The sequence below is a fragment of the Podarcis filfolensis genome (assembly GCF_964270895.1).
Source record: "Podarcis filfolensis genome assembly, chromosome: 5".
Lineage (NCBI taxonomy): Eukaryota > Metazoa > Chordata > Lepidosauria > Squamata > Lacertidae > Podarcis > Podarcis filfolensis.
In genome coordinates, this window is record NC_139608.1 from 58,184,422 (window position 1) to 58,207,527 (window position 23,106).

At 40.9% G+C, this 23,106-nt stretch overlaps 1 protein-coding gene across 1 annotated transcript in view; it reads left to right on the top strand.

Moving 5' to 3' along the window:
* The window catches only part of MGMT (O-6-methylguanine-DNA methyltransferase), a 171,757-nt gene that overhangs the window by 112,749 nt on the left and 35,902 nt on the right, over positions 1-23,106 (top strand). Inside the window, exon 3 of the mRNA XM_083617091.1 lies at positions 14,140-14,300. Within this exon, the coding sequence (XP_083473217.1) occupies positions 14,140-14,300 (161 nt within the window). The remainder of the gene's footprint in view (positions 1-14,139; positions 14,301-23,106) is intronic.

The following is a 23,106-nucleotide window of genomic DNA, read 5'->3' on the forward strand; positions in this document are numbered from 1 at the left end:
GTCCTGGAATTTCAGCAGGCAAACGAACATCATGCCCTTAAAATCCTGTTTTGGACTTCTTCCTAGCACTAATTCATTGAAGGTTGTGTTTGATGTTTTGTAGGCTGTTGTTCTTTTGTAATGAGAATTGGTTATGTGGTAGATAGCCAACACCAGCCACAAATCAGAAGATTCATGATAAAAAAACAATTCTAATAATTGACCAAAGGTTCATATTTACTGTGGTGGTGATTTGATGGGATACGGCTAAGTATATTGGCCTATGCGTTTTATAATTATTTTATTTATTTTAATGTGAGTTCTAGGTTATTTCTTTCTAAACTATCATCCGTCTGTCTGTCTGTCTGTCTGTCTATCTATCTATCTATCTATCTATCTTATCTATCTATCTATCTATCTATCTTTAAATTATCTGTCTGCATGTGGACATGCACCCATGCCTCAGTTACCTTTTTTTTAAAGAAATAGTTTGGTCCTTAAGAATATGGTTACATACCACCCCAATCTCTGAGCAGGCTGACATTACAGGGACTTACCCGGGGTCCATTTTTCATTTTGGAATGAGGCACAGTGGAGACTGCAGTGTCTTTAGGATATATGGTTTATTTACACATATATACAACCTGAGCCTATGATGGAGGGGTTAACAGCATTAACAGCCCCAAAGGGTCTTGTTTCTCCCATAACCGCAGTCTTGGATTCAAACAGAAATCAAACATTGTTCTCTGACCCTCCCTCCAACTTGCTGCTTGACCTCTAGTTTTACGCCACAGCCCCCAAACTCTACTCCAAACTCTGGCTTTTGTCCTTCTCATTATCCATGAGTTGAAGGAGGAGCCCCAGTATTTGCCATCTCACACAGAGCCCCCTTTTCTTCATTCTATTAATGGCCCTTCACCCAGGCCATTACCTCATAAGGAAGCTAGCCTGGCTTGATTAAATTTTAACACTTGCTGGATTCAGGGATTAGAGGGGTCTGGCACCCACAAACTCATAACAGTATGAAGAATATGAAGGCAGGCTTAAAAGTGTGGAGCAGGTGACTGGAATTCAATGAGCTGTTTTTGGCAGGCAAAAGAGTTTGAGCATGTCCAGCATGCTATGTGCAGTCATACCATATCCTAGCTTGCTACTGAAATCCCCCCCTCCGTACAGCAGGGAACGTTGCCTTCTGAGAAACACAAGCCCATAGCCACTGGCTGCGGGAGATCTGTTGAGATCTTTAAATCTCTATGTCTTCCTCAAAAGCCACAATTCCAGAAGTTTGAATTAGAATTTAATACTGAGTTGTTGCTTTCAAACTGAGTTGCAATAGGTGCCTGTTTGATCCTTGAGTTTATTTTTATATGTCAGATACTGAAATGCAAGCCACTTAGTATATATTATTGTAGGTGTTCTATAAACTGCTTCTTAGATTAAACTGCTACATTGGCTCATGTTGCATGCTATGCATAGGTAAAGGGAAGGGGGTGGGAATCTGACATACTGGTAACAGAGACATTTATATTATTTATACAGAACAGAACAAACCAATTTACAAGAAAGGCATTTAAGTGGCAATGTTATTTATTAATGTTATATGCAAGCTAATGGAACTGCATCACAGAATCACCTAAGCCTAGTGGAAGGCAGTCTGTTATCAGAGTGCGTTTTTTAAAAGTTGTTATTATATTGAACAGTGGGGGGAAAACATTTTAATGCTGCTGTACTTGCATCTTTTGAGATGTTCTGATACTGGACATAAATTGATCGGTTTTGTAGGATTTGCACCATAAAATTGCACTTTTTCCAGAATTGTGTGGTTTCTTTTGCTCTGGTTTCTTAAAAAACAACACAACAACAGTTGTTCTGGACCATTACTGCAGTGCATTGAAATAGGTCCAGTTTACCCTTGAGTGCTCACTGTACGTTGATTTGAAGCATTTGCAAATGAGCTATCTTAGATAAATTGCCAAAGATAGAACTGAGAGTTCAAAGTGATATATAAGAAGGACTGGAATGTGATGTTTGTGCATGAACGAACCACTCCTAAGCATTCAAAAGCATTGGTCTAGTCCCAAGCACTCATCTGATGTCATGTAATACAGTTCTGTCACTGGAGCTTATGGGTCAAAAAATGTAAAGGACCCCTGACAGTTAAGTCCAGTCGCAAACGACTCTGGGGTTGCGCCGCTCATCTCGCTTTACCGGCTGAGGGAGCCGACGTTTTTCCGCAGACAGTTTTTCTGCGTCATGTGGCCAGCATGACTAAACTGGCGCATGGAAATACCGTTTACCTTCCCGGTGAAGCGGTACCTATTTATCTACTTGCACTCTGATGTGCTATTGAACTGCTAGGTTGGCAGGAGCTGGGACCGAGCAACGGGAGCTCACCCTGTCATGGGGATTCGAACCGCCAACCTTCCGATCAGCAAGCCCTAGGCTCAGTGGTTTAGACTACAGCGCCACCTGTGTCCCTATGGGTCTAGCCCCGACCATTAGCTGAACAGGAGCCTGCCCTAGGATTGTGTCTAAGTCTCTCTTATCTCTTCATGGAAGAGGAGGATCCAAGTTTAACAATTAAACATTAAGTCTAGAATTTATATGTAAATCATATATACTGTGCATTATAGAAATTTAAAAATATGTGCATGTTACTTTTATATCCCACTTTTACAACAGGGAGCTTGTAGTAACAGTAAATTACAAACTTGATCATTGACATGTATCAATAGGGCAAGGGCTACCTTTCAGTGGTTGAGCAGGTGCTTCTTGTTCAGAAAGACCCACTTTCATTCCCCAGCATCTCCAGGTAAGAAATGTCCTCTTCTCAATCCCTGAAGAGCTGCTGCCAGTGAGCATAGACATTACTGATCTAGATCGAACAATGGTCTGATGCATAGCTGTCAACTTACAGATTTGAAAATAAGGGATCAGCAGCGTCGAAAATAAGGGATCAGCAGCCAAAGTAAGGGATTTGGCGAGCACAGGTATGTTCAACTTCTGAGCCCCTCCGAGCCAAAGGCAGAAAGCCCAGCCAGCAGCCAAACGAAGCCTCAAGTGGTGGTTCCCACAGCGCAGCAACCCGGCAAAGGGGATGCAGCAAGGAAAACCACTGTCACCTCTCTGCTGGGAAGCGCTGAGCAAAGGTGAGTCCCCAGGCAATGCGGCTGATTTAATCGGCACAAGGCATGCAAGCTCCATCCTCCAGTTGTTCTTAGACTCCTTATTGGGTGAGCAACGCAGCCAAGCAACACAGTTGGACCCTCCCCCCTGGCCGGCAGGGAGGGAGGGAGAGGAGCTGCTTCCTTTGAAACCCGGGAAATTTAAGGGACATCATCAATAACGGACAGCAGCGGGACACGGCGCTGGGATAAAGGACTTTCCCACCAAATAAGGGACGGTTGACAGCTATGGTCTGATGATACTAAGCATCTCCCTAAGAAGAAGAAAATCACCAGCCAGATGATGGGATTGCACACAAAATCTCAAACTCTTTTATGTATACATGGAGTACTGTTCCTCTTTTTGCTTTCCCTCTTATGCAACACAGTGTAAGTATACAACTGCCAAGCTATTTTGTTTAGAGCATTTCTTAGACCTTTCCTTGTATAGGAAAACTGATATATTAACATAATCAAAATTCCTTTCAACCCAATTTCAACCCACGCCATTCATGGTTCATCAGATCATCCTGAACATAGAAAAATCTCCCATCTAAGTACATCTCACACCCAGACTCTGAAAGAAACAGTGGTGAGTTGTGTATACATACAATATATTATAAAGTAGAGCATGGTGCCTTGAACTATGTAATTCTATGAAGTCTGCAGGGTGATTTCTTTTCAAGAGAAGTTAATATACTGTATAGGATAAATGGAAATGTAGGGTCAATTTTTGTGTAGATTCTTTTGATATTCATATCATATATGAAGAATTAACTTTCTGATAGTCTTAATTCAGAATGTCAAGTAGGGGCCCATGCTTTGTTGTGAAATAAGCCATTTGAGACAACTGTATTTTATATTTGACATTTTATTGGAATATTTGACATTCTTTCTCATAATCCAGTTGTAAGCTGTTGTTTTTCGTGCTTCCAGAGCTGCTTCATTTTGGTTATAGGACTTTTAGTGAGTTGTACACGTTGTAGGCAATTTAAAAAGAGAGAAGAAGAACCATTGACCATACACGTAAATAAGTCCTTAGTCCTAAGTATTGTCGTAATGGATAGAACCAAGGGTGCATCCATTTTGGAATCTTGTCTCTATCTACAGCCAACACTAGATGATGTTTGTGAGATAAGGGGCAAGGGATGAGTTCAGTTTTAGAAATCGCTAGTAACATTCAGCCCATTTCACAGTATTTCCTATGGGAGTTGCTGTGATTCCACCACACTAACGCTAACACAGAGAAGTGCATCAAAATATTAGGAAATGCCAGATTGTATTATTTTCATAGTTAAATATGATGCAGTTTCACCATGTGGAGAATGAATGCCAATTAATGCTGTGTGGACTAAAACAGCTTTCCCTATAAATAGGCCCCGGATTTTGGTGACAGCCTGAGCAAAGGAGGTAATGCTGCACCACATGGTGATTGTTTGATACTGAGGGGGAAACCTGCACCTGAAGGGTATGGCCTGAGATGGAGGATCTAAGAAAATAAATGACTGAAGTCAGGTGTGCATATTAAAGTTTCCCTGAAGCAATTACTCACATAGTTAATTGCCTCTGATAAACCTGACCTTGGCACCATTATGGAAGCATTATACCATTCTGTAAGGACACATTATTCTAGAACTTTTCTAAGGACTAAAACTAACAAGACTGCACATTTGTTTTATGTCGAGTTGTGTTTGTGTGTGTGTAAAATATATAGTGTACTGTACATGCAAGTCTGAGTTATGTTATTCACAAAAAGGATGGCTTTGATTTTAAGATATTGGGGTTCCTTGTTATGAGGGTGTCTACGGGGCAAATCTGTATTAGGAAGTCAAAAAAGGACTAAAATTTAGTTCTTTTGTGACTTCCCAATACTGATTGGCAGACCTATAGTTCCTGTATTTTCCAATCAAAGAGAGCTTCATAGCAAGGCATTCCTGATCGAACCAGGGTTTATATTTGTTGGGGTATAATGACCGCCAAATTGCCTTTTTGGGGGGTCAAACACGGTTGAAGAAGTAAAATCAAATCCTGAAACAGGTTTATTCTAATTTCAGGGCATGAGGAGTTTAAGAGATTGTCTCTTAATGAGGAATTTATCTGAGAGTAACCTCCTAGATATTTCCTCGTCCAGCTCATCGGACCATCTAATACGCGAGAACCTCAACTCCATGTTGGTGGACCTGGAGAGTTCAAGTTTCTCATTGCAAAATAGATCCTTTTGTGCATCGAGGAGGAGATGCAATACAGATTTGCCCCAGGTGGCATCTTGTTTTTTATATACGGGATCCAGTCAAAATCCTAATGGCACAAAGCAAATGACAGCGTTTAGTGACCTTCCATGATAATTAATTGAGTCTTCATGGCTTTAATATTGATTCCACCCTTACTCCATATCTTGGTATTTGAGGATAGGAAACATTTTCTACTCTCACCTTTAAAGAGTACAGTGGTACCTCGGGTTACAGAAGCTTCAGGTTACAGACACTTCAGGTTACAGACTCCGCTAACCCAGAAATAGTACCTTGGGTTAAGAACTTTGCTTCAGGATGAGAACAGAAATTGCACGGCGGCGATGGCAGCTAAAATGGTACCTCAGGTTAAGAACAGTTTGAGGTTAAGAACGGACCTCCAGAATGAATTAAGTTCTTAACCCGAGGTACCACTGTATGTAGTGGCATGTATCAACCACACAGGATATGGAGAGAACCACATTCTGGATACCACAAGTGGCAACAGGAAGGCTACACAAATAGGAATGCTGTGTGCATTTTGTGGTAGTGTTTGCATCTATGTTTATGTCGCATGTTTCATCCTAACCACTGAAGTCAGATGAGATGGTTGAGAACCACTCCTATATATTTTTTAAAAAATAATATATTATGTCCTTCCAGTCTCATTCCATGTTGTAACAGAGAACCCTTATAATGCTAGTGGGTCCAGGTTTTTCAAAAAGCCTAAAAAGGTATTATTTGAAATTATGAACCATGTGTCACATCAGGAATATTGGGTGTTGGTGAGAATTTGATGGACAAGTACAACTTTCCAAATGTTGCTTGATCAATCTTAAACACCAATAAGTTTGCATGCTGCTTCTCTGTACAGTGGTACCTCGGGTTAAGTACTTAATTCGTTCTGGAGGTCCGTACTTAACCTGAAGCTGTTCTTAACCTGAAGCACCACTCCTTCAGGGCCTCCTGTTGCTGCCGTGCCGCTGAAGCACGATTTCTGTTCTCATCCTGAAGCAAAGTTCTTAACCTGAAGCACTATTTCTGGGTTAGTGGAGTCTGTAACCTGAAGCGTATGTAACCTGAAGCATATGTAACCCGAGGTACCACTGTACGTTTTATTCTGAAGTGCATAAGCAAATCTTTTACCAGGGTCCAGTCTTGTGAATTGCTAGCCACCTAAAATTCACCCGAAATTAATTGAGTATTAAGCTGCCAAACTATAAGCAGGTTTACAGTGAAGGCCTTTTTAGAGATTCTTAAGCATATCTTCAAAATAAATGTTGTTCTAACAAATTAAGAAGAGTCAGTAAAAATGAATAAGTATAATTGAAAGATTGAGTATACCCGCTCCCATGTATTTCAGTTGTCAAGCTATTTTTAAAAATCATTATTACTAATATATGGACATATTATTTATATGGTTAATTTAAACTTGGGCAGAAAGAATTTGTCTCTCATATGGGTATTAAACTTCTTGAAAAGCTGTTTTTATTCATTGATTTAGCTGTGAAAAACAAACACAAAATAGACATAAGGCTATCTGAACTCTTTATTTGCCACATTTACAATATTAATAACACTCTTTCCAGAAGTTGTCACATCAAGTAAAAGATCTTCATTCCAGACTGTCTTTTGGGGCCAAATTGAGACTGGATGCATGCATTTAATAAATTGTAGTCTCAAGTAGTCATTTTTGTAAATAATTAGCTTCAGTGGAAGAATAAGTTAGCATATTGTATGCATCTAATGTTGCAAATGTACATACTGCAAACTTTCCTATTAATCAACAGTCAAGCACTGTAAGTTGGGTCTCATACATAATGAATTGTGCTTAAGCCTCCTGGGTTTCATTGATAGAAAAATAAGAGAAAACACAAGTGTAGTAAGCTTTTGAATAAAATTTAACTAGATTGCTCTGCATCCTGTAATTGTTTTGGAATCATTAGGGACTAGACAATTCATCTGCAATTTTGGGGGTAGTTTTGCCTTCATCTATCAAAGGAAGACTATTTAAATGACATTAAGGTGTTGATGTAACAACTTTTTATTTATTTCCACATGGAATGTTAATAATATGTGTTTTATGTATATTTTACTCCATCATATATTATAAGGAACGTTTAAAAGATGTTGTGAAGGATATTTTAATGTCACGTTTTAAAGTGTTAAAAATACTTATTTTTGTATTTACATTTTAATTGTGTTACTCTTTTCGTAAACCACCCTGGGAATGTGATTGAAGGGCGGTATGAAAACACTGATGATAAATAAGTATTATTAAAACTCACGCGAGAAATGTAACGTGTTTCTATTTATTTAAACTTACATTTAATGTATAAAATGTGTTCCACAGGCTAGGCATCTGATAACTAAACAAAAATATGAAATGTGCAAACTATAAGGGGATAATTTTACAAGATCAGGAGTCACATTTGCTATAGCAGCCTGTGTCCCTGCACGCCTTGTTTCCCTCCATTTTCCAGGCCCTGAATTGGTAACTGTAGTCTGCCTCACTCTCTGTGTGTGCCTGAAGCTGAAGGCTACCCTTGCCATTCAAGATGCTGTCAGTACCATAGAGTTGGAAGAGACCCCAGGGGATATCTAGTCCAACCGCATACAATGCAGGAATCTTAAGTAAAGCATCCCTGACAAATAGCTATACAACCACTGTTTAAAAAACTCCAAAACCAGTTTTCCCCACCACTCCATTCTTCTTTACTGGACCTCTCTGGTTGTTCGTAGATTCTGCTTTCCACAAGATAAGCCACCTGGTTGGTTGTACGGGAACGTGAGATGTCCTGTTGTAGTTCTGGTTGTTATCGTTGGATTAGTTCACCAGCAGCAGGTCTTGTACATGCAACTGTGTGTGGAGATTCTGTGTGTTTACATGCCAAAGAGTTTTATTGAGGAGTTTGATTCAGAAAGAGGCCAACATAGAGAAATGCTAAATTATACTCATTTTTAGAGGAGTAGTGATGTGGGTGCATTGCAGCAAAAACAAGTCGCCATTTTAGAAAAGTTTAGAAAACACCTGTCTGTTCAAAAAAACACACCAGTGAAAGCAACAACCTACACATGCACAAATACTAATTTCAGTGTAACCTTAGCAGACGAAAAGAGGATTGGCACTGCAGAGACAGTTTGTCTGTTGTCAATACTCAGCTGCAAACTGCTTACCAGTGAAAGGGAGCAATAAGAAGCAGAGGAAACAGTTGTGACATAACACGAATACACTTGAATGCATGTACATATTTACTTCTGTGGGTGCAAACTGGTAGGACCTTCCAAAAAAATAGGGAACTGGCTGGCTAACAACTGAGTTAGTATTACTGCTTTACTTACAGGATGCTGTTACAGTTTTCTGGGAATCAAGATGGAGTTTCTTCCTTGCCCATGCTGATAGAAATTGTTCTAAAAATGTACCTGCTGAAAGTTGTCTCTTTGCATATTCTGCTGTAGTAGCAGTTGAGGTGATTGACATGTGAAGATTACCTTTCCCTATTCAGCTAAGGTCCTGTGTGCTCAATAGTAAAGAGGCAAGCAGCAAGTTTTCCTATTTCCAAATGAGACAATGAGTCATTATTTGGATGTTCTGCCCACCTGGGAAAGTCCCAAGAATTTTTTAGTAACCTTGTGCTGTTGCTTGATAATGATATAAATTTATGGACTCCGATATTTGAAGCCTCCACATTCATCCATATTGTTGTTATGAAACCTGTGTTTCCATAGTTATTTTAGTTATTTTAATAAAACAAGGAGTGGGAGAAGGACTATCAATTGTATGGGACCTTTTCTAAAATTCTAAAATTTCTAAAATTAATTTTAATCTAGAATATCTGAATATAGCATAAATGCTTTTGATTTACTGTGTGAGTAATTCAAACATGAATAAGCAATCAATCTGAAGAAACCATTGCAATGGGATGCTACAACAGAAGTTTGTGTGGTCATATCAGGGGTTAACATAAATTTAAAATAGGAATTTAAGAGAAAATGTTTCTGCTATAAGAATTATGCAGGCCAATAAATTCCCAGAAAAACAGCCTGGATGTTAATAAAGGTTTGTTAGGGTTCTTTCTTTGTGGGGTGAGATTATAGGACAGCTAAGTTTTACTCAAACTAAACCAGGCTTCCTCAACCTTGGCCCTCCAGATGTTTTCGGCCTACAACTTTCATGATCCCTAGCTAGCAGGACCAGTGGTCAGGGATGATGGGAATTGTAGTCTCAAAACATCTAGAGGGCTGAGGTTGAGGAAGCCTGAACTAAACTCATTGAAAATGAACATGATTAAGTTAGGTCCATTGATTTCAGTAGGTTCTGAGTAAGCTTCAGTTGAATACCACCTATATTCTCCTGGGAAACGAAGCAAGCAATTCTTAAGATTTCATATCCTCAGTGCTTTTTTCTAGAAAAATAGTTGCTAGTATTCACCATGTAGTTGTTACAGTAAGTTCCACACTTTTTAACCAAACCAAACCAAACAAAAAAGGTGCCGGTACTGAATACCCTTGAGTACACCCCCCCCCAAAAAAAAGAGCACTGCATATCCTAAATAAGGAGCATAACAATACAAAACAATAGATGGCTCCCAGTAAATGAGAACTATTTGCAAGTTGGGAATCATAGAATCATCAAATTGTAGAGTTGGAAGGGACCACAAGCACTGGGCTTGCATTTCTTGTATAGAAGTCTCTGTGGCATATTTGATTAATTGCAGTCATACTGGAAGTGCAAATGCAAAAATTAGCTTCTAGTTTTGTCCCTCTCACCACCTATATGTATGTTTCACTAAAGTACACAGAGGGTTTATTTTGCTTTCTAGTTTATAAGCATTGCTCAACAATAGTAACACTTGACACTTTTACTGTTGCTGTTCAGTGTTTTCAGTGTTTTGCTCACGTCTGCATAGCTAAGAACAGGAAATTCTTTTTTTCTTGGGTTTGAAATCACTTTTCTTGGAGATGTAGAAAGTTAAAAGAAGATACAGTGGTGCCTCGCAAGACGAAATTAATTCGTTCTGCAAGTTTTTTCGTCTAGCGAATTTTTCGTCTTGCGAAGCACGAAATCCCATAGGAATGCATTGAAATTCAATTAATGCGTTCCTATGGTCAAAAAAAGTCCAAACAAAGCCAAATTTGGTACAACAAGAGTTTATTAACTGCTCTTTAAAGTCACACATACTGTAAAGAGCAGTTCAAAAATTGAAGGAAAAATAAATTAAGTTTCTAAACATGACAAAAAAACATTTAAAAATCAACAAAGTGTACCGTACATTTTCTAAGACTCTGGGGGACCACTCGAAGAAGGTTCCTCTTCCACTCTTTGCTTCTTGCTGAAGAACCTGTCCATGGTCTGCTGCTTCATCCGCCTTTTCAGCACCTCCCTGAAAGGCGACATGACCCTCATATCATAAGTGTTCCCAAGGTCATGTGCCAGGTCCTTGTCAGGGTGGTGCCGCTGTGCAAAAGCCTGCACATCCTTCCACTTCTGGCAAATGTCCCTCAGTTCTTTGGAGGACAGCCGTTCCTCAGTTGCTCCCTCCTCTTCCAGTGAGGCCTGCTCCTGCGCAGCCTCTGCCTGCAGTTCGACCAGCTCCTGGGTGGTCAGCTCGTGGTCGTGCTCCTCCACCAGCTCGCTGACGTCCTCCTCTGTGACCTCCAGTCCCATGGTCCTCCCCAAGGCAACAATGTCCTGCACCACTGTTGACTCTGGTGCATCAGAGTCACTTGGTGCCACACAGTCCGGCCACAGGCTGCGCCAAGTGCAATTCAAATTTCTCTGGCTGATCCCATTCCAGGCCGTGGTGATCATCTTCAAGCAGGTGACGATGTCGAAGTGGTCCTTCCAGAATTCCCGCAGGGTGATGGTGGTGCAGTCAGTCACCTCAAAGCATCGCCTGAAAAGCTCCTTGGTGTAGAGTTTTTTGAAATTGGCGATGACCTGCTGATCCATCAGCTGGAGCAGTGGCGTGGTGTTAGGCGGCAGGAACATGATGCTGATGAAGCTGAACTCCTCCAACAAGTCCTCCTCAAGGCCTTTAGGATGAGCAGGAGCATTGTCCATCAGAAGCAAAGCCTTCAGCGGCAGGTCGTTGTCCAGCAGGCACTGTTTGACAACAGGGCCAAAAGCAAGATTGACCCAGTCCACAAACAGCACATGTGTGACCCAAGCCTTGCTGTTGGATCGCCACATGACACTCAGCTGCTCCTTGTCGACCTTGTGTTTCTTGAAGGCCCGTGGGTTCTTCGAGTGGTACACCAGCAGGGGCTTGATCTTCAGGTCGCCGCTTGCGTTGGCACAGAAGAGCAGGGTCAGACGGTCCTTCATGGGCTTGTGGCCAGGCAACTTGGCCTCCTGCTGAGTGATGAAAGTCCTTTTGGGCATCCTCTTCCAAAACAGCCCGGTCTCGTCGCAGTTGAAGACCTGCTGTGGAACGTAGCCCTCCATCTTCACAACCTCCAGGAACTCCGCTGCAAAGTCTTCAGCCGCAGGAACATCAGAACTGGCAGCCTCTCCATGCCTGACCACGCTGTGGATTCCAGATCTTGTCTTGAACCGGTCAAACCAACCTCTGCTTGCCTTGAAGACTTCTGGCTCGCCTGAGGTTCCTGGCTGTTCCCGGACGAGGTCTGCGTGCAAGGCCTTGGCCTTCTCGCAAATGACGGCCTCAGTCACTGTGTCCCCTGCACGCTGCTTCTCTTCTAACCAGATGAGCAGCAACTTCTCGACCTCCAGAACAGCTGGGCGGTTCTTCATGATCCTGGTGACTCCCTTGGCTGCATCCATCGCAAGGATCTTCTCCCTCATCTTCAGGATGGTCCCGATGGTCGATGGATTCCTGCCGTACTCACTGGCGAGGTCTGTCACACGCATTCCACCGTCGTGCTTCCGGATGATCTCCTTCTTCATTTCCAGCGTCACCTTCTCCTTCTTCCTCTCGCCGGCCTCTGCAGCAGCAGTCTTCTTGGGTCCCATGGCAGCACAGCTCCTTCGTAAACTCAGAAAAAGAAAAAAAAAATCAGTGCTTCACTTCCAAAAAATTCAAAAGCACCCAGCCACCCACCACACAGAAAATCAAACACAGAACCAAGTCCTAGAATTCCAAACACCCCAACCCAAAATCCAAAACCCCCCAAAAAAGTTTTAAAAGTCTAACTTACGAAACGGCTGCAAATCACCAAAGTCTTCAAAATCCTCAAATGGCTGCAAAAAAAGTTTTGGAAAAGCTTTAAAAATCACCAAAGTCTTCAAAAACCTCAACTGTTCCCCCAGCCACCCACCCACCACACAGACATTGCAAACCCCTCCCCAACTGTTGCAAACCCCTCCCCAACTGTTCCCCCAGCCTCTCCCCAACTGTTGCAAACCCCTCCCCAACTGTTCCCCCAGCCACCCACCACACAGAAATTCAAATCCAGAAAAATTTAAAAAAAACAACAACATGGCCCAATGGTCACAGAAAATCATAAAAATGCAGAAAAAAACCACACAAGCTCCCAGATTCCTGCAAACCTCTCCCCAACTGTTCCCCCAGCCACTCGCCACACAGAAATTCAAACCCAGAAAATTTTTTTACAAAAACATGGCCCAATGGTCACAGAAAATCATAAAAATGCAGAAAAAACCCACACAAGCTCCCAGATTCCTGCAAACCTCTCCCCAACTGTTCCCCCAGCCACCCACCACACAGAAATTCAAACCCAGAAAAATTTAAAAAAACAACAACATGGCCCAATGGTCACAGAAAATCATAAAAATGCAGAAAAAACCCACACAAGCTCCCAGATTCTTGCAAACCTCTCCCCAACTGTTCCCCCAGCCACCCACCACACAGAAATTCAAACCCAGAATTTTTTTTAAAAAAAACAACATGGCCCAATGGTCACAGAAAATCATAAAAATGCAGAAAAAACTCACACAAGTTCCCAGATTCTTGCAAACCTCTCCCCAACTGTTCCCCCAGCCACCCACCACACAGAAATTCAAATCTAGAATTTTTTTAAAAAAAACCACATGCCCCAATGGTCACAGAAAATCATAAAAATGCAGAAAAAAACCACACAAGCTCCCAGATTCTTGCAAACCTCTCCCCAACACCAAGTCATTGAATTCCAAACACCCCAACCCAAAATCCAAAAAACCCCAAAAAAGTTTTAAAAGTTTAACTTACCAAATGGATGCAAAAGAAGTTTTGGAAAAGCTTCAAAAAGCACCAAAGTCCTCAAAAACCTCAAAAAAGGCTACCACACCGCGTGCTATGTGTTGCTCCTCGAAGTTCAAGTCGCAACTGCACCTCTTCAAGCAATGCACGCTGGGTATTAACGGTTTTACAAAAAAGGAAACAAACTTGCAAGACGTTTTCCTCTTGCGAAGCAAGCCCATAGGGAAATTCGTCTAGTGAAGCACATCGAAAAACGAAAAACTCTTTCGTCTAGCGAGTTTTTCGTCTTACGAGGCATTCATCTTGCGGGGCACCACTGTATTTCTGTTTTGTTGGACTTGAATAATACAAAACATAAGTAAACATTACCTGGACCTTTCCTTCTTAAACGGAAACTGAGCTACTTTATTGTTTTCCCCTTTTCTAATTTGATGCTCAGTTCTTCAGATGTAGGGGTGTGTGTGTGTTCTGCTGCTCTTGTATTTGGGCTGGGGAAATTCATTCTGTGTGAGATGGTATCTTACTCTTTTGTTTGCCGCATTGTAAAAAAAAAATTGCAGTTAGACTGTGAAACTAATTATTAAACTAATATTATCATTCTTCTAGCCCTGCAGATGCATCTGTGTCTTGTGAAGTATGTGAAGCCTCAGAGGAAACAGCGGAGCCACTGAAACAGTGTGTGGCTTGGCTTCAGGCCTATTTCTGTGAACCCTGGACGATAGAGAAGCTTCCGGTGCCCCCTTTTCACCACCCACTGCTGGAGAACGGTCTGTATATTTTGTATTGTCATATGCGGCATGCCTAGCTGTATGAAAGTTTCTTGTCTGTAAGTAGATTCTATGCTGATCCAAAAATTTTAGATTGGAGCCACGTGCAAATGGCCTCTTGAATTATTTCATCATACTTGTGGCCAGAGAGATTTGGAAGACTTATTTCACAAACTTTTCCAGGGGGAGGATAAATTCTTCCCAGTTTCTCCAGGGTGGGATTCACCATTAGCGGTAGCAGGAGCTCAGGTTGTTGTGGTGGTGGTTTGGTTTGCAATCATTGCAACTGTGTGGAAGCCAGGCCACCATTTTGCATCCTTCATAATGTTTGCACAGACCTGATGTCATTGGTGGGGAATGGCAGCCCCTACAGAAAAATGGTGGAGAATATTTGGGGGGAAATTCGTTGAAAATTACAGTGGTACCTCAGGTTAAGTACTTAATTCGTTCTGGAGGTCCGTTCTTAACCTGAAACTGTTCTTAACTTGAAGCAGCACTTTAGCTAATGGGGCTTCCCGCTGCCGCCACACGATTTCTGTTCTCATCCTGAAGCAAACTTCTTAACCCGAGGTAATATTTCTGGGTTAGCGGAGTCTGTAATCTGAAGCGTATGTAACCTGAAGTGTATGTAACCCGAGGTACCACTGTACATTCTGAGAAATCATGGCTCAGTAGGCTAACCACATGGGCGGTGGGTGGCCAGTTGCATGGGTCTTTCTCATGGAATTAGCACACACAATCTTCCTAGGTATATTGCCAATTCTGTGGGGAAAGTGTGGTGTAACCAGCCTCATATAATCAACATGCTTAACACTAATTCATGCATGAAGGCGTTAACACTTTTGATCGATATCAACTAGCATAGCCATTGTTGGAGAGCAGAGGTCCAATAGAGATCAGAAGGAAATGAATTAATGCCTGCAACTCAGCGGATCCTTATAAAATTTAACACAAAATATTTAGGACTTTTAATCCTCAACTGTTCTTATCAGATATGGCAAATATTTTCATTAAGCAGGTGCGAACTATTATGCAGGTAAGTCTCTTGTGCCAAATATGGAACAGGTTTACTTTACACAAAGTACAGACTGTAATGTAGTGACCTTTTGCACCACAAGCCCATTTTTTGAGTCCAGAAATGTTTTTCTCAACATGTTGAATTCTAAGAGGGTGCTTTTCCTTCCTTTTTCTCAGTTAATAGAGTTCAGACTGAGAGCAGGTGTGCATGTTTTATAGCTGGAAAAAAGTGTAAAACTGAAATGCTAGCCAATATTTTTGACGACTAACACTGATAAATAGTTGTACCGCATGTGATTTTTTTCTAAACACATATTTCTGCATAAAATCCATTTTGTTTAGCCTGATATCCAGAATTATCTGGAATAATACATCTCCTAACTGATCATATGCTCTTCCAATTGCAGTCCCAAACTCTGAATATCAAAGAGAGACAGGAATGGGAGATGGGGAGGACTTTGCAAGTATTAAGACCTTGACTGAAGTTAGAGAAGAAAGAATCCAAGTATAAACAGAAAGAAATAACTTATTATCTGAGGAGAAATTGTAAATCAGTTTTGAGGGATGAGCTTATAAACTGAATTTAACCATGAGTGGACTGATCTTGGAATCAGTGTTTCCATCAATGAATTTGCAGGCTTAGCCATTGGAAAATATCCTGAGGCTGTCTTCCTCAGTAAAATGAGAGTAGTACATTTTCAAACCAGCTGGTTTGTTAAAGAAATGAAAAGAAAATTGGGTACCAAAAAAGGCTTCTCTCTGCCTGTGACTAATAGCAGCCCTCAGGCAATACTGTTACTCTAGCATACAGCAGTCACCTCAGAATGAGACCCTTTGGAAGCCTACGTTTTTCTTTGCTATGTTGTTCAGTCAGGTCACAGTGCAAAAGGTGCATAAACCTCTAATTTAGAGAAAATGTTTCTTCGCTGTGCCTTAATTTAAGTCCCCAGTGTTGTGTTGTCCACAAGGCCTATTGTCCACATACACAGGGCTCTGCTAATGGCTATTTTTCATTGCACTCTCTCTTTATCCTTTGTGTCCCTCCCACCAGCAAACATTTAGTGTGAAATTAAAGGGTAGAGAATTTTCACACATACTGCTGGTAAACTATACCTGCAGAACTGGGCAGTGTGTCAAAGGTACATGCTTCTTAACCACTGGCCTGCTTTTCAGTAGAAGTGTTTCTCCCAGAGTGAATGTCAGCCCTGAGCTGGACCAAGTATTTGTGTGTGAGAAACTTAATCAAGTTACTTCCTCATAGGTAAAGGCACCTGCAACTGCTCTACCATTGCACACCTTCAATATCTCTTTCCCCCATTGTGCAATTCCATCACCTGATCATATGGACCTCACTTATGAAAGACCTGTAAAATTTGCCCCACTCAGGTGGTTCCAATACTTTTGTGTATTTTCCCAACAATAAGGGATCACACCCTGAAAAAGTGGATCCTACAACCCAACTGGTTAATGGGGAAAAGAGAGCAGCCATTAATTCCCCCCTCTTCCAGTGAACTAAACAGTGGCAGCATGAGTTTGTACTACTTTTCTATTTTATGTACTGCATTTAAGAATCTGTTATAATCACATGCAAGAGTTCAGGTGTCCTCTTCTTGACGGCTGTTTGCTTATTTGTTTACTGCAAGCATCTATTCTGAATTATTTGCCTTGATTTGATATCTTGACACTTTCTGGTAGCACCTGTATGTATACTTTACTCAGACATATCTCCATCTCAAAGCTAAACAGGAGGAGAAATGCTTAGTTGAAGTGGCTAAAGGCAATTCAGAATGACAGCTGAGTCCGAAGTAAATGAGCAAGGACAAGCTGCATTTTTAAAAAAACTTACGATATCATTTCTGTTTAAATCTGACTACCTGTAAGCTAGTAGTAGGATTTTTATTTATCCGTTGTATCCAATCCTTTTTTACTCTTCTGCATATATGTGTTGAGCCACTTACTTGAGAACAATCTTTTAATGAAATCCTACTACACGGACAATGGGAACGTATACATTTCATCATTATGCCTTGGAATACAGTGTCCTGGAGTTGGAAAGGGTCTTCAAAGGTTGTCTAGTGTGACTCTCTGCCGGTGCAGGAAGTCCACTTTTTCAGTATCCTGGTTAGGTAGCCATCCATCTCTGCTTACAAATTTCTAATGAAGGAGAGTCAGCCATTTCCCAAGGCAGTCTGTTCCACTGTCAAGCAGCCTTCACCCTCCTTAATATGGCCTGATCTTCAGGCTCCTCACCATTCATTTGGACACATGTCAGTTTGCTGATACCTTTCTTAATCCAGTGTGCCCAGAAATGGGGACACTACTCCTGGCTGTCTGACCAAAGCAGAACTGATGCAAGCTAGAACTGCATTAGCCTTTTTTTTGCTATCACATGTCCTGCTGAAATAGAGATAAAATACATCAGCAGCATTCCCCTGATCTGCTAACACTAGTAACTCTATTAAAAAAAGGACATAATGTCAAACTGGAATCACTTCTTAAGTAAACCATGCTGGTTCTTTGTGATCTAAATGTATACAAACTGACATTTTATATGTTTTAGAACCTTTCTAGGTATCAAAATTGTGTTGACCAGCCAGTGGTTGCATTGATCTTCTCCCTTCTTCTTCTTCTTGCAACATCTGGTCTTCTAGCTCTTCTCTATCACATGTTGACTATCACAACAGAAGATTTGAGATTACATCAGTAAGCACCTTGAGGTTCCATAGTGCACTTCCAACTAAAGCAAGGGTGGGAATCATTGCAGCCTTTCAGTTATGATTGGACTCCCAACTCTCATCCATTCGGTCAACATTGTCAGTGGTCAGGGATAATAATCAACAATATCTTGACAGCTAAATATTGCCCATCTCTAAGCAAACAAAAGATGATTTTGATACTTTATATGGTAAAAAGAAAGTCCAAGGGAATTAACACTATTACATAGTATTCATACTGAAACAAAGCATGGAGAAATATTTATAAAATAAGGGTCTATATACTTTGCTAATATGTACGCAGGCCTGGCCAGGACGGCTTTCCTGTTATATTTTCTGGGTTTGACAAGGCATGGAACCCTCACCTGTCCTGAGCCTACTCCAGCTGAGGAATTACACACCTACTCCACAAATTAGTGAGCTCCACCCGTGCTGTGGGTCCTTGTTTGCCTTCCCTCAGAACTGACAGCTGTGAATCCTGAGATCAAGGGTGGTATGTCCTATTTCACCACTTGAGGCAAAACAAGAAGTGCCACCCTGCTCTGCCACCCCGCTGCCCCACTTCCACCCATAGGATGCTCACCACCACTGCACCACCTGCTGGTGGCACTGCTGCTGAACCATACCCTCCAACATAACATGCAAGACAATTAATGGATTATTGATTGCTGTTATACACTATTACCAGATAGTCTTACTACCAGGACCCCATTATTAGGATTAAAATAAAACTCAAAATCAGCCAATTCACTGGTTGAATTTTGCACTGACAGGCAAAAATGACCCTACATTTTAATTTTTTTATTTTACTATAATCCTGTTGGGAAAGAGCATTTGCCCACGAAAACTGAATGCCAGGGATCAAGTGTTCTTTAGATTTTGGCTTTTTTTTTTTTTTTTTGCTGTTGAAACTCTGAAATAAAACATGTAAGTATTCCAAGAGTGGTAGGGCTACAGTTCTTTTGCTTCTTATATTTCAAACTCACCACAAACTTTTGTTTCAGAATTTATCTTCAAGTTCTGTACTTCCCAAAGTTAATTTTATAGTTCGAGGCAAAGTGTAATAATTACCACATGCTGTTGAATCAGGTACACATTTCTGGTGCTCAAAACATAATTATTGGAAGGTAATTGCTAAAATAAGAAAAGCATTTAGAGTATTAGAATCAATATAAACCATTCCTCTCTGCTTTAAATTAAACCTTTAAAAAGGTTGATCTTCTTGAGATATTACCTAGTAAAGCTGGAAAGTTTTAAACCTTCGGATGCCATTTTATTGATTGTGACATAGTAGGAACTCCTGTACTCAAATTAAGTGGGATAGAAACAGCTGGCGTGGGGGAAAATGTGATTCTTTAAAGCTTAGCGCCCAGTGAACTGCTTTTCAGGGGCAGTGGAAATCTAGGTCTTATTGCTTTCCATAGCTACCTGTGCAAAAAGTGAAGGAGGGAGAAAAGGACTGATCAAAAGAGCAGAAGAGATAGAAGACACCCATGAATTTAAAGAGACCAGTGCAGACTGTCAGATGTCTTGAATCAATACAGAGAGGTCACTGCATGGCAAGCATGAACAGTTTACATAGCAGGAAGCTGATACTACTGTACATCTCAGTGATTTGTAATGTGAAGAGTAAAGGAGACCCTTGAAATAGGAAGGAGCAGGAGGAAACAGAGAAGCTAATGTTGACCCATGATTTAATTGCAGAGACTGTGCAAAGGCAATTCTTCAACACAGAGCATGGAAAAACAGTCACAAATATAACTTAAAAGATTTATTTCTGGAACAGAGTGGGGTCCAGCACTATCAATTAGATGTACCATGACAGTGCTACTGGAAGATCAGCATTTTTTGCTACTTTTTGACGGTTTGTTTTTGCTACCCTTATGTTCTTTTGGGAACTGTTTCTCTGTCAAAAGCATGCCATGCGCCTTTTTATAACAGTATCTTGTTGGGGAAATGATCATGCACTTAATTTTGACCTTTATAAAGTCGAAAAGGCATATTAGGAAAACGTACGCTCTGATAACACATTTAAAATGTTGACCTTGTTTGTGTCTACACAGTTAGTGTCTGTGTTTGCATGTCCTTCAGCTGCAGTAGTACACTAGTAAATTTGTTGGAATTAACTATTGCCCAGCAAAGTAGGGCTACACAGGTGAACAACACACAATAAGAATATGAAGCTTTTCGGATGCTGTCAAAATATTTTTAAATCAAAATTTATCATTTCTTAGGAATGCAGAAGCTTATTTATTGTCATACCACCATGTTGCCTTCTCCTTGTTCCCTCCTGCTCATTTAGCTAAGTTGGCCTTCTCTTGCAGGTGCTTTTCCGTAACTCCCCACCCTTTCTTTAACTAATCCATTTCTGGGTATCCAAGCTTTACCAAGGTGTTCTTCCATCCTGCAATATACTGGAATTACCTGCTTTCTTCTATGTCCATGTTTCTCTTAATATACCTTAATACTGTCTCCTATTTTGGGATTGTATTGCTGCCATCTGTTGGTGCTAAACAGTCATATGATACGACAGTGACATGCCACCCCCAGTCTCTGCCGAATGGCAGCAAGATTCCAGGGGGTTTCCAGGCATTCACCCAGGGTTGTGTTTCCATTGGAAAATTTACACGTATTTTACACCTGGAAGCCTTCTGTGGAGGTGGGATACAGAACACTGTACCACAAGAGGGTTTCTCATTGACCCCCTCATAGCTTCAGCAAGTTGGGGTCCAAAATAGCAGCCAGTCATGGCCCCCGGTTTCTCAGTGCAGCCTCCTCCACCCAGCACCACATCAAGTTCTCTCCTTTGTTGTCCTCCTTCCTCCCAGAACACCTTGCCAAACACAACACCTCCCATTCTGTTTGCTCACGCGCCCTTTCTCCAAACCTCTGTTTTTTAAAAAGACAACATTTTTCCTGTGTGACATCACATCCACATTACCCTGGCAACCTCAGTTTCACAGACCCAAACATCTTCCTTTGATGGGCTATCAACACCTTTGGCATGCTTAACGATTTCCATTCCATGGGAAGACTCCAAGCATTTAGTGGTTTCTAGCATTCAGCAATTTCTAACATTCACTAACTTCTTACAATTACAAGTGCCTTTGCACCCTCAGACTCTGGTTCCCCCAAATCTGTAACAATATTATTTGGGTGATTTAAGTCCAAGTGTTACTTATTAGACTAAGGCCGATTGAAATCAGTGGGGCTTCAAAGTGTTTTAGGATCTAGGTGCAACTGTATTTAGGCCCTGAAAGATTTGCAATGTTTATCTTGGGGGATTTCCCATAGGTAATAGATAAATATTTACAACTTAAATTCCATTTAGCTAACCTTCTGAGTTTGTTTAATGGCACAGTGTTTGCAAGATTATCCAATGTGCATTATACTGATACAGCACAGTGTTGAAAATATTTCTGTGAAGTCTTTGATCATCAGAGTTAGGAAGGTAGGGAAGTCCAAGCAGCTTTCCACAGAGATAAAGAAAATTAAATTAAGGCAGATAAGGCAGATTAATGCAGCAAGCCAGATCTAACATCATCAAGATTTTTTTTAAAGTGACTTCTTTTAACCCTCTTAATTCTATAAAACATGACAAAAGTAATTGTGAAACAGATCTAAGTATCAAGATTGAAATGACCATGCAACGTGGGACCTAATTATAGCCTAGAAAAATCAAAACATTGAAGTTACAGCGAAAGTGAAAATTATTACAGCACTAATAGCACACAAACATACGGAACACTGCCCTAGATAGTGGGAGAAATCAGATGTATTTGTATTAATACAAATGTTGTGTGTTTGTGTGTGTGTATTTAGGCAAGCAATGATATTTTGGTGAGTAGATTTTTATTTGAGGCAAATTAAATTAATTAAATATGCCTGTGGTGAAAGTCATATACAGAAGACAAAGTTCTAGGGGACATGTAATTACAGATATCAAGACTACTCAGTAAAGCGATAACATCAAGAATTAATCTGGGGGTGAAGAATAGAAGAGTGGCACAAATATGGGGTAATGTTTTATTTATTTATTTAGAAATCTGCCTTCCTTTTCAGCAAGAAGGTCCCACTATTTGCTTTCAAGGATAGGACCATTTATAATAAAATCACAACAGTAGAAGAACAACTAAGAGAAATAGGCTCAACAGCCCACAGGAGCAGAAATATAATTAAAAACAGCAAATGTCTGGCAAAATTTGAATGTCTTCCCTGTTTGCTGTGAGGCTAACAGTGATAGCTATTCACTGACGTGGCAGCTATCTAGTCCTTGACCTATCTATTCTCAATACCTTTTGGGTAATACCACATTCCCCCCCCCCCCAAAAAAAAGCCTACCCAGATGCCTAGAAAGTTGATGTGAATTTTAACCTATATTAGTATTTTAACTTCTTGTATGTTTTAAACTTGCTGGTATCCGTCCGTCTCAGGAAACAATGAAGAAGGGCACCTTTGAGGATGAGGTCTAATTTTTCCTAGACTTCCTTTTTTAACTTTGTAAACTGCATTGAGGGTTTTTTTTAAAAAAAACAAAAAACCAGTCAAGCAGTGCATAAATTTTGTGAAATGAAAAGTACACAATGCACAACAGATGTAACTGCTTTTCAGAAAAGTTGGCAATAACCAATGTGCCGAAATATTCCTTTCAGATTGTCGTGCCTCTGTTTTTTCGGACCGTTTCAAGTGCCATACCCCAAATCAGCTTGTACTGTTCTCTGGCCTATATAAGGTAAAGGTAAAGGATGCCTGACAGTTAAGTCCAGTTGCAGACGACTCTGGGATTGCAGCGCTCATCTCGCTTTATTGGCCAAGGGAGCCGACGTTTGTCCGCAGACAGTTTTTGCGGGTCATGTGGCCAGCATGACTAAGCCGCTTCTGGCTAAACCAGAGCAGCGCACGGAAACACCATTTACCTTCCCAGTTAAGCAGTACCTATTTATCTACTTGCACCTTGACATGCTTTCAAACTGCTAGGTTGGCAGGAGCAGGGACCGAGCAACGGGAACTCACCCCGTTGCAGGGATTCAAACCGCCGACCTTCCGATCGGCAAGCCCTAGGCTCAGTGGTTTAG